Below are 12,257 nucleotides of genomic sequence, written 5' to 3'. Positions count from 1 at the left end.
GGCTTTGGACTCAGACCAGCTAGCTTCACATTCTGCTGGGTGACCTTGGACAAGTTATTTAACCTCCATATACCCCAGTTTCCTTCTAAAATGGGGGTGGTAGTAATAATACCTCTTTAGAAGTTCGTTGTTAGGAGTAAATGAGGTATTATAAAATATGCTTAGCTTAATGTTTAACATATAATAAACTCAACAAATCTTAACTATTTTTACTGTTACTCTTATTATTTTCCAGCTTCACTCTCTTCTAAAATATTGATCTCTCTTAGGGCCCTCTTGTCTTCTTACACTATGTGTTATCTTTAGCTGATCTCATTTACTCCATGTGTTTCCATACCTATATGCTATTGTATGGGTTTGCCACCATACCTGTTTGCCAAAAAATCTATTCATTCAGACTAGGCCACTCTCCTGCTCTCCAAATATTTTAGGTCCAAGTTACTCACATTTGAATATCTCACAGGTGCCTGTAACTCATTGCCTCCCTCTTCAGACTTGTTCCTCTGCTGCTATTTTATATTTCAGTAAATAGTACCACCTACTTGTTCAAACCAAAAATCTAGGAGTCATCTTAGTCATCTCTATTGACAGCCACTTTCAATCATAAATGGATACCAAATTTGGGGGGAAGAATTCACAAACTAAAGAATGCTTATTACATTTTGGGAGAAGGCGTAGGGATTAGGGGTAGGAAAAAAAGTTTTTTCACATTTTATATCTTTTTGTACTGTTTGAATTTTTAATTTAAAAACAGTAAGAAAAAAAATCCATAAAGTTGAGCTGTTGAACTCAGTTTCCTTTTATAGGTAAAGCAAAGTTAACTTTTCCTTGAATATATTCTGGGAGAAGTTAATGGTAGAAAATTACTATAACTGTAGTTAGTATAGTAGGTGCTCAATAAATATCTGGTTAGTGGTAGATGAACAAATGATGATTGCCATTTAAGTTTCCCTTTTGCTAAATTTTTCTAGTGGAATGCTGTTAGCAGTCAATCACTAGCATCTAGAAGACAGAGCAAATAGTTGATGAGGAGCCAGAATCAGAATTTGGCCAGTAGTTGTTGCAGACTACAGATTGCTTTTCTAAAAAGGTATATAACTCTTCTGAGAGAGCTCTTCTGGGGAAGAGAAGGAGAGTGTCCAGAGGGTACATCAGGATTAGTTTGGAAAGAGCATCTTAGGGTTCTGCTGGCTGTTTTCTCAGCCTGATGCAGGTGCTTGCTTGTGGGCCTATAGCATTGACAGGTGTGCCAGTAGCCAAAGGAAACCACTTCTTAGTAAGATGCCATTTGTGGAAGAAGCTAAATTTATTTAGATATCTAACTTTCCTAGTTACATATGTGGCCCAGTTAGTCACATATATATTTCTTATATATAAGAAATATATATGTTGAGACCCCAACAGAAATTTTTTAAAAGGAAATTATTTTATTGGAAAACTGAGGTTCAGTTAGACAAGAAGTTCATTTAGAAATAATCTCCTAATATAACCAAGTGCTGTAATTATTTTGGTTTTATATAATATTGGTGGCTGGTTAAAATTTTAATGCATAAACTCTGATACAGTTATTTTGAAGGTAACTTATTTCACTGTTGGAGAGCCTATTGAGTTTTTAGATTGCAAGTCATGGAAAAATAACTAATTTTCCATTTTGGTTTTTGAATCATTTTCCCAAAGTAAGAAGTAAGTAATGAAAGCAGCTGCTGGGTTACTTATTTGGGGGGAATTTTTTCAACCTGTGATTCCTTATACTCTAAAACAGGGTTTCTCAACCTCAGCATTGTTGACAGTTTGAGCTGCATAACTTGTGGGGTTACTACTCAGCATTTTCCTTGGTACTGTTGAAAGCCGAGTGTACCATGGTTTTTTTTGGGTTTTTTGGGGTTTTTTTGCGGTACGTGGGCCTCTCACTGTTGTGGCCTCTCCCGTTGCGGAGCACAGGCTCCGGACGCGCAGGCTCAGCGGCCATGGCTCACGGGCCCAGCCGCTCCGCGGCATGTGGGATCTTCCCGGACCGGGGCACAAACCCGTGTCCCCTGCATCGGCAGGCGGACTCTCAACTACTGCGCCACCAGGGAAGCCCCGTACCATGGTTTTATCAGAAGTGTCATAGGATGAAACTTTTTTAGCAAAGACCTCACCTGTTTTGTTTTCTCCCCTGTGCCTACATATTACCTGCTACATGGAGGATATTTAATTAGTATTTATTATTATGAGTTGTCTAATTCTGCCAGGTTTGGCCTACTCTTCCCTTTCTGGGCTAGAACCTGAACGGTTACAACTTGTTCTATCCGTAAGGGTTTAAAGCGGTTTAGGATAGCAAACCTAATAATAAAAGCATTTTACTCGTCACCTCCATTTCTGCACCAGTTAATCTTCCTTTCTAAATACAAACCAGCAATAATGGTACTGGCACTTCTATAGAATGCACCATGAATCATGCAGAAAATAAACAATGCATTAAAATACATTCAAACTTGATCCATTAGTGTGGGATCTGATATCTTGGGGGGAGCATGAAGTGCAGGTAGTCTGGGACTTAAAGAGTCATTTTATTGCAGTGCTTGTTCAGCAAAAATATTGGGGTTTCCTGTCTATTTTTGTTTATTTTTCTTACAAAAATATATTTCAGTTATCAGAACAATCTTAGCACAACCAAGGACTGTTGGCATTTTTTCACTGAGCAAAATTCTTTCTGGTGCTATGATGTGTGTTTTCTGTCAGCTAAAATTTACAGGAATAGTGAACCACAAGGATTTCCTGAGGAGAAGCTCCCACATGCTGTGTCTGGGATTTCTCATATTTCTTTTGGCAACAGTAACATTCTCCAATACTACAGAATTACAGTTTGAGTCCAGTGCTAATAATTTCTCTTCAAGAAAACAACTTAACTGAAACATTTGTGGTTCTGTTTCGCTTGAACCAAGGAAAAAGTTATAACAGAGAAAATTACCTATCACCACCTACTCTGCCTTACCCTCCACACACACACAAAAAAGTCTCTTTCTAAAGCTGGATCAACCTATAATAATACTCATTATATGAATCATAGAAATTTCTGTGTGTTCGTTTTTACGCCTAATAGCTGCAAACCTCCAAATATAGTGGTTAAGGCTGTTGCAGTAGGGAGCCTCACCTTGCTGTAAAAGAAAAAGTATTTTATATTGGGTGATCATGTTTTATACGAAGACATTATTTGCCTCTTTCTCATTCTGACATGCATGTGCAGAGTATGAAAAGCTAATCAATATGGTTTCGTATTGCCTGTTAAAATTAACCTTTTCAAAATTATCACTTGTCGGGGCTTCCCTGGTGGCGCAGTGGTTGAGAATCTGCCTGCTAATGCAGGGAACACGGGTTCAAGCCCTGGTCTGGGAGGATCCCACATGCCACGGAGCGACTAGGCCCGTGAGCCACTACTACTGATCCTGCACGTCTGGAGGCTGTGCTCCACAGCAAGAGAGGCCGCGATAATGAGAGGCCCGCGCACCGCAATGAAGAGTGGCCCCCGCTTGCCACAACTAGAGAAAGCCCTCGCACAGAAATGAAGACCCAACACAGCAAAAATAAATAAATTAATTAATAAACTCCTACCCCCAACATCTAAAAAAATAATAAATAAATAAAATAGTTGGGTGGGAAGATATCACTCTTCATTTTAAAAAAAAAGTTATCACTTGTCAAGTTTGGTATGGCTATTCTTTGATAACACAGTTATCAGAAAAGACTTAAAATACTCCTCCATTTCCAACTACATATCTGTTTAAGGTCTGATTTTCTTTATATACTTCATCCAAAATAAAAAATTACAACTGATTCAATACAGAAGTGGATATAAGAATCCAGCTACCTCCTGTTAAGGTAGACTTTAAGAGATGTGCAAAAATATAAAACAGTCCACTCTTAATAAATTTCTTTCATTGTGGAAAAAAATTTTTCATTAAAATTATGTTGTTTACATAAATTTATAATGGGTTTATTGTTATTTTAGGTAAGTTAATAAATGTTTCAATTTTTTAGTTTCAATTTCTAATATGGTAAATATTGTTAGACAGCCACATAAACAGAAGCTCTTTGAGAGCTTCAATAATTTTTAAGACCATAAAGGGGTCTTGAGACCAAAACAATTTGAGAACCACTGGTCGTGATTTGGTTATCTGAGATCTTTCAAATAGTGCACAGGTTATTTGGCAGTTTCAGAGAAAAAGATAATTTTATCTGCCAGACATTTTTAAAATTAATATAAAATAATAACTTTACTAAAAATCCCTTTGCATTCTTAAAAATTGCTTATGTGCTACAAGGTCTATCATTGTTCTTCTTGGCTAATGTTCAGTTTGTTAACCAAAGGATGTTTGTTTTTCATTTGTGTGTTATCATTGGTTAAATTTTTTTAATTAATTTTGGGCTGCGTTGGGTCTTTGTTGCTGCGTGCAGGCTTTCTCTAGTTGCGGCGAGCGGGGGCTGCTCTTCTTTGGCGGTGTGCAGGCTTCTCATTGCAGTGGCTTCTCTTTGTTGCAGCACATGGGCTCTAGGCGCGCATGGGCTTCAGTAGTTGTGGCACACAGGCTCAGTAGTTGTGGCTCACGGCCTTAGTTGCAGTGCGGCATGTGGGATCATCCCGGACCAGGGCTCAAACCTGTGTCCCCTCTTAACCACTGCGCCACCAGGGAAGTCCCATCATTGGTTAAATTTAAAATTTTCTTTTGGCTCAAAGGTGATTGAATCGTAAAAGTGGAAATAAAATAGTAAAATAAATGCTACAACTCAGAATACTATCATAAACATAGTACAGCTTTAGTGTTCATATAGTCTGAGTTTATATGTGTTAGAAAGTGATATGATTTGCATTAACAGCCAAAAAGAGAAGAGTGCAGACATGAAATACGATGATGACTGGAATTAACCTTTTATTGGACCTGCAGTACCTTCATCCCTTGTCTCCAGAGGTGGTCTACTCTGAAATTTTGCCAAAAACTTAGTTACATAAAGTCATGAAACAAAGTACAATGATGGCCTTGGCAAGCCAGAATTTTCCAGAACTGTAAAACAGTGCTTTCTAGGCTGAAAGTGATGAATTCTATCACTAAAGATGAGGAAGGAACCAGAACTACTAAGGCATCATTCATAGTTGCGTAGCACAAATGGGTATGTATGTCACACCTTTGACCAGAAGCTTATGAACCAGCCAAAAAGTTATTGAGAAGTTTTTTTTGGAGAAAAGTCAGAATAAGTTACTGGTAGAATTACTATCAAAAGACACTGTTGGGGCTTCCCTGGTGGCGCATCGGTTAAGAATCCACCTGCCAGTACAGGGGACACAGGTTCAAGCCCTGGCCTGGGAAGATCCCACATGCCGTGGAGCAACTAAGCCCGTGCGCCACAACTACTGAGCCTGTGCTCTAGAGCCCATGAGCCACAACTACTGAGCCAACGTGCCACAACTACTGAAGCCTGTGCGCCTAGAGCCCGTGCTTTGCAACAAAAGAAGCCACGGCAATGAGAAGCCCGCGCATCACAACAGAGTAGCTCCCGCTCGCCGCAACTAGAGAAAACCTGTGCACAGCAACGAAGACCCAACACAGCCATAAATAAATAAATAAATAAATATTTTTTAAAAAAAGACACTGTTGGACATTATCAGTAGTACACAAGGTAAACAATTAATGCTGCTGTTTTGTGAAATATGAAATAGCAAGTGTTCCAGACTATGGTGATCCAAACTGTGTATGCTCTTAATGTGTAAACAAAAAGGGAGAACAAAGTATTCATTGTATCTCTTCTGTGTAATCACTTCTTAAAAATCTGTGTTACAGATACTCCATTTTGTTATTTTGTGAGCTGTGACATAAGCTGGAAAATGAAGGGATATTGTGGTCAGTGCTGACTTAGCATCAGCTAAGTGTGCTGTAAAGAAGGACATTACAGTTTGAATAAAAAGAGGTTTGGGGGCTTCCCTGGTGGCGCAGTGGTTGAGAGTCCGCCTGCCGATGCAGGGGAAACGGGTTCATGCCCCGGTCCGGGAAGATCCCACATGCGGCGGAGCGGCTGGGCCCGTGAGCCATGGCCGCTGAGCCTGCGCGTCCGGAGCCTGTGCTCCGCAACTGAAGAGGCCACAACAGTGAGAGGCCTGCGTACCACAAAAAAAAAAAAAAAGAAAAAAAGAGGTTTGGCCCCATCCCCAGACCCCAGGCCTCCTCCCAGAGAACAATTAGCAGGCAAGAGTGTACCTCATGATCTTAATTGAGTTGGGAGTCAACAAACTAAGGCTGTTGGGCCAATTTGTATTCCCTCTGTGCCTTTTTATATGGCTGGTGAATAAAGAATGGTGTTTTACGTTGTTTTTTGTTTTTTGTGTTTTTTTTTTGGCGATACGTGGGCCTCTCACTGTTGTGGCCTCTCCCGTTGCGGAGCACAGGCTCCGGACGCGCAGGCTCAGCGGCCATGGCTCACGGGGCCCAGCCACTCCGCGGCATGTGGGATCTTCCCGGACCGGGGCACGAACCCGTGTCCCAAACCCGTGTCCCCTGCATTGGCAGGCGGACTCTCAGCCACTGCGCCACCAGGGAAACCCGTTTTACGTTTTTTTAATGGTTGGGGAAAATATCAAAAGAATGATATTTTGTGATGCATGAAAATTATAAAGTTTGGTATTTCCATAAATAAGGTTTTACTGGAACATAACCACATTCATTGGTCTATATATTGTCCGTGGCTGCTTTCACACTACTGCAACGGACTTGATGAGTTGCAACAGAGACCATATGGCCTGCAAAGCCTAAAATATTTACTATCTGGCCTTTTACAGAAGAAGTTTGATGACCCTTGAATTAGAGTAACTCCACTTTGATCCATCTTATTTATTGTTCTTCCCCATGGGAGTTCATTTGAAGAAAGGGTTCTACTGCCTTAAAAACAAGTTTTGGGTTTTTTTCTAAAGTATGTAACCTTTTCCAAAGGTCAGCCCAAAGAGCTAGCGTTCTTGTTCTTTTGCCACTCTGGGGGCAGACCAGGGTGGGGTTCACAGTTCAGTTTGAAAATACAGATTGGGTAACTCAAGGCAATATTTGAAGATACATTATGGGTGATGAAAAAATTAACCATTTGTGCCACCAGAGATTTTAAGTCTGATAACAGGGATAAGACAGTAAATTCTTCCTGCTTATTTTTAAAATTTTTGCATATTTTTCTCAAAAGAGAAATTAAACATAGCTTAAAAGGAAGGCATCTGACTCATCTTCCTGTTCCCTCAAATTAATAGCCAGTGAATTGCTACCAGTCCAGCAAATTCCCACTCTTCCTCATTTTTCCATACTCAAAGATATATTCCCTAAAAGTGTTGGTCTAATTTAGCTACCTCTCCTCTGTTTCCATAGCAACCAGTACATTCCTGTAATTATTAATTTGCTTCCTGTCTCTGTACTAAACTATAAGTAAGCTTCTTTGGTGTCTTCCTCTCTAAACACAGGAGGGAGTATTTGTAATTTTAGGTAATATAGCACAATATTTCAGAGCACTGGCTTTGGAGTCAGACCTATCCAGCTTTCTCTAGCTGAGTGAATCTTTCCTCATCTATGAAATGGGAATAACAGTAGTAATGATGATGGTAATTTAGTTTGTTGTAAACCTTAACTGAGACGATGCATGTAAAATGCTTAGTTGAGGTGTTGCCACATAGCACTATGTCATCTGAGTGGCTGTTGTTATTGTATCTCTAATATCTGACATAATATCTTTTTTAAGTATTAAAAATCTTGTTGAATGGAATCAAGGTTTATTTTAAACATTTACCAACTTTGTGCTTTAGAAAAGGCTAAAAGTTAAAATTAAAACTTGCCACTTATCTAGAAAGAGTTGTCCCATGGATTTTCATTCAATAGTGATGATGATGTTTCTGTTTGATGTTCTTTTTTTTTTTTTTTTTGGTCTGTTCCAAAACCTGTGCTCTTTCCACATAGCTCTTATAAAGTTGAGGTATAAATTGAATGCTTACTATGTGCCAAGGACTGTTCTAAATGCTTTATATTTATTTAGTCCTCGTAAGAACCCTATGTGTTAGGTATTAGTTATTATTCCTGTTTTTAGATGAGACAGCCAAAGCAGAGACGGATTATAATTTGCCATGGGTTACCAAGCTAGTAAGAGGCAGAATTGGGATTTGAATCCGCAGTCTGGCTCCAGAGTTTGTGTTCTTAACCTGCACAAACCTACCTCTCTTATTTGCTATATGCTTTATATAGCCATATTTTAGGTAACTTTCTTGGAGTTTTAAGTTTGTTTACAGTGCTGGCATATGATACATAATACTCATTTGTGCCTGAATGAATTAATCAATATGATGGTATGATAAATTTATATTTGATATAGTATGATCATTGATTAATTCTTCTTGGCTTCAAGTAATAACTATTTTTAACTGTAGGTCCTTTTCGGAGCTATCTTTAGCCAGGATTAGCTATTATGAAGCAATCTATTCTAATACTACAAAAATTTGGACAAAGAAATTGCTTAACAAATCTACTTATATTCCTGAATTCATTTTTTCTTGCTGGTACTCACTCAAAAGAAAAAGTCTGTGTTTTATTTAGTTTTTCCTTTTTTGGGTTACTCTGTTGAATTGTTTGTTGATTTTTTTTTTTTTAATGTTACGTGGCATTGTGACAGACAATTCAGTTCTTTATAGAAGAAGCCTTAAAGAATTTGGGCATACTGTCATAATGTTGAATTTGCCCTCTAAAACTTCTGAAATACAGTTGACCTTTGAAACAGGGGAGTTAGAGGCACCCACCCGCGTATAACTTCACAGTCAGCCCTCTCTGTTCTCAGTTCCTCTTCCTGGTCTTCAACCAACCCTCCATTGTGTAGTGCTATAATATGTATTTATTTTTAAAAATCTTCATCAAAGTGGAACCCCACAGTTCAAACCCTTATTGTTAAAGGGTCAACTGTAGTAATGATCTTGAAATTTACTTTATATCTCTTTCAGAATTCTCCACTTTACCAGTACTTACAGGATCTGGGACACACAGACTTCGAAGTATGTTCTTCTCTGTCACCAAAACCAGAAAAATGCACAGTGACAGAGGGACAACAAAAGCCTCCTGCAAGAGCCCTGCCAAAAGTAAGAAGGCATACTCATTCTCTTTGACTCAATCTTTTGTTCTTTACTGACTATTTAAACTGCCTTTACCCTTATGCTTGCAAAAAACAAAAAAACACCTTGTTGGCACCTTCATGTTCTCCCTTGCACTGGTAAGACTTTAATTTTTATTTCATCAGTAGTATGTGTCTGTTTAGATAAACATGAATCCTTGCTGTTTTGGACTATCTCATGGGGTAGTTTGTATAATGAATTAAAATTAATATGATTGAAGATTAAAATATATTACATATTTAAACATTGAAGTTATCTGGAAGGAACCAGAAAAATAAACTAAAACCTTAATGAGAACCCAACTATAGGATTCCTATAGTAACTACAATTTTTTTCTTTGAGAGAGATTGGGATTGACATATATACACTAATATGTATAAAATAGATAACTAATTTTAAAAAAAAGAAAAAATAGTGGGATAGCAAGTGTAGAAAAAACAAAAAAAATTTTTTAAAGAGAATGCAAATTATAAGAAAGCAAATTAATACTTAATAAACAGTTTCAAGGATATATGATGGAGTGGGTGTATTTACAATTTCTGATGCCCTTTATATCTGCGGTATCATTTACTTTTATACAGTAAATATTTCATAGTTGATGTACATCATTGTGAGGCTGAGATACTAGAAGAAGCCACCAATAATTATGTTCTATAAAATACATTTACTAGATTGATTCATGTTTTATTAGCTGTATTTATTAAAATAAGAAAAATTCCAGTATATTTCAGTTTTAACAAAAGGAATTCTAATTTAACAGAAAAAACTATAACCAGATTACCTCATTTCTCAAGCATTCTAGTTTAATCAGTGTTTTATTATAATTCAAGTTCCTTTTGGGAGAAGGATTTTAAAGTTTTCAATTAGTCATTTACTCTGTGTGATAGAAAGGAAAAGATCTTTCCTTCTGTACATCTTAGAAAAACTCTAAAATGTGAGGTAAACAAGCTGGGCCCAATTGCAACAGCAGAGTAAACACCAAAGAAATGTGGGGTTTTTTCCCACTAACACTCACAAGGTGGGAGTTAGGGGAGCAAGAGTCCTCTGTACTTAAACGCTTTCTTCTCCTTGCTCCTTTCAAATATGAATGTTCCTGGGAAAAGTTTTGAAAGCAAAACCTAAAGATATATCTAAAAGATTATTGGGACTTCCCTGGTGGTCCAGTGGCTAAGACTTCGCGCTCCCAATGCAGGGGGCCCGGGTTCAATCCCTGGTTGGGGAACTAGATATCATATGCTGCAACTAAGAGTTTGCATGCCGCAACTGAAGATCCTGCATGCCACAGTGGGGATCCTGAGTGCCGCAACTAAGACCCGGCATGGCCAAATAAATAAATATTTTTTAAAAATAATAAAAATAAAAGATTATTTACAGACTAAAATTTGAATTTGAGATTACTTGGCAACAAAAGACAAAGAATGGGCCAAGGGATAGTGCTAGGGCAGGAAATGGACATTGACCTCTTGTGTGTGTGAGTGTGTGTGTGTAAACTTGGGTTTTGTAAGTATTTAATTTTCATTTATGACAGGTATTTTTACATATAGAAATGTTGTTATTAATTTATAAATAAATGAGAGTTTAAAATTTCATCCTCTTAGAAACAGAGGAACAGTAAAAAGCATAGCCAGAGGGTGTTTTTCAAAATTACCACGTCTAGAAAATTCATTCAGTCTTCATATTACACATTTCAACTGTACAAGCTATATCTTTCTAGAATGGAGTTTTTCTAGATATGAAGCAGCTAAATTTTAGAAAGATTTGTTATTCCTTCTTAGGGGATATATTTTTAGAATTGCCCCCCAAATTCTGTTCAAGCTATGAAATAGCAGTTATTTTCTTTGGAAAGCAAATTTTCTGTATGAGTTCATGATGAAACAGTTATTAGCATTAATCACCCTTTTTAAACTTTTTTTTTTAATGTGATTGTTAAAGTACTTATTGAGTAGTCTGTACTGGTATTCTTTTCATGAATATTCATTCTCTGTATATTTTTCTGGTTTCTGTTCCTGTGATTATTCTTAAACATTCCTCCCACAAAGTTTCAGCATCAGTCCTCTTTGCTTGATCTGTTTTCTCTGAGCTATCTCATCTACTTTCTTACCCTCATTGGCCACTTTTGTTTATTCTCCATTTTCACTGAGTTCCAGATACCTGTTAGACATTTCCATTTGCCTGTGCTCCAGGCAACTCAGATTCAACATGTCTAAAACAACTTTTTTTTCTCAGCATTCCTGAAACAAAATATTCTTTCTGTATTCCCAAATTACCACCCTCTCAATTATCTTGCAATTTCCCATCACTCCCACATTGATTTGGTCATTAAGTGACTCAACTTCTTTGTCTCTAAAAGCCAATCCTTACTTATTACCATTTTTGCTACCCTAGTTCAAGGCTTTATCATTATTTAGCTGGGCTGTTGTATATCCTTCTAATCATGCTTCTTGGCAGAGCTCATTCCCTGCTAGTACAGCCTCTGCACTGTTGCCAGTTATTTTTCTAAAGTGCTGATTTTTATTGTTTCACTTCCTTATATAAAAACCTTTGGTGACTCCTCACCGTCTATAGGATAAATTCTAAACTGTTATTAAGACCACAGTCTTTTACAATCTCAGTGTACCTTTTAAACTTCATTATTCTTCCCTTGGGTCTTAACTGTCCCAAACTATGCCACCATCCCCAATGGCATGTACTTCCATGGCTCTCTCCTTTATTCATCCTTTCCCCTTGCCTGGAGTGTTCTTCCCTCCGTTGTTATTAAATTCCTATTCATCTATTAGGGCTTAGCTCCAGTGTCAGCTCCTCTTGACCTCCTTTTTCCCACACTTTTTCAGATTTTACATTGGTTTGTAATTATTTGTACTGTCTCTTCTAAGTTCTTGAAAACAGCAGTTATGTATATTCATCTTTGTTCCCATGACCCTTTTTCAGTACCTGGAATATAATAGTCACTCAATGAAAGTAAACTCCATTTACTGGCCTGCTCAGGAAATGGGCTATTAAGGTAAATTGAATTTTTGATTGATTCAATAATATAACTTTTATTTCAATATGAGACAGTTTTTCTAAAATTGATTAAAATATCTTTCTGCCTTAGTATTATAGA

The 12,257-nt window shown here is 37.5% G+C and overlaps 1 protein-coding gene across 12 annotated transcripts in view; it reads left to right on the top strand.

Moving 5' to 3' along the window:
• Positions 1–12,257, top strand: part of VEZT (vezatin, adherens junctions transmembrane protein) — an 80,760-nt gene that overhangs the window by 25,485 nt on the left and 43,018 nt on the right. For all 12 annotated transcript variants that reach the window (XM_019918385.3, XM_019918383.3, XM_019918386.3 and 9 more), the window contains one exon: positions 8,987–9,121. In XM_019918385.3, the coding sequence (XP_019773944.1) occupies positions 8,987–9,121 (135 nt within the window). Of the gene's footprint in view, positions 1–8,986; positions 9,122–12,257 lie in introns of those variants that run through there.

Source organism: Tursiops truncatus, chromosome 11, assembly GCF_011762595.2.
Source record: "Tursiops truncatus isolate mTurTru1 chromosome 11, mTurTru1.mat.Y, whole genome shotgun sequence".
In the NCBI taxonomy this organism is placed as follows: domain Eukaryota; kingdom Metazoa; phylum Chordata; class Mammalia; order Artiodactyla; family Delphinidae; genus Tursiops; species Tursiops truncatus.
This window is presented reverse-complemented; position numbering and strand designations above follow the sequence as displayed.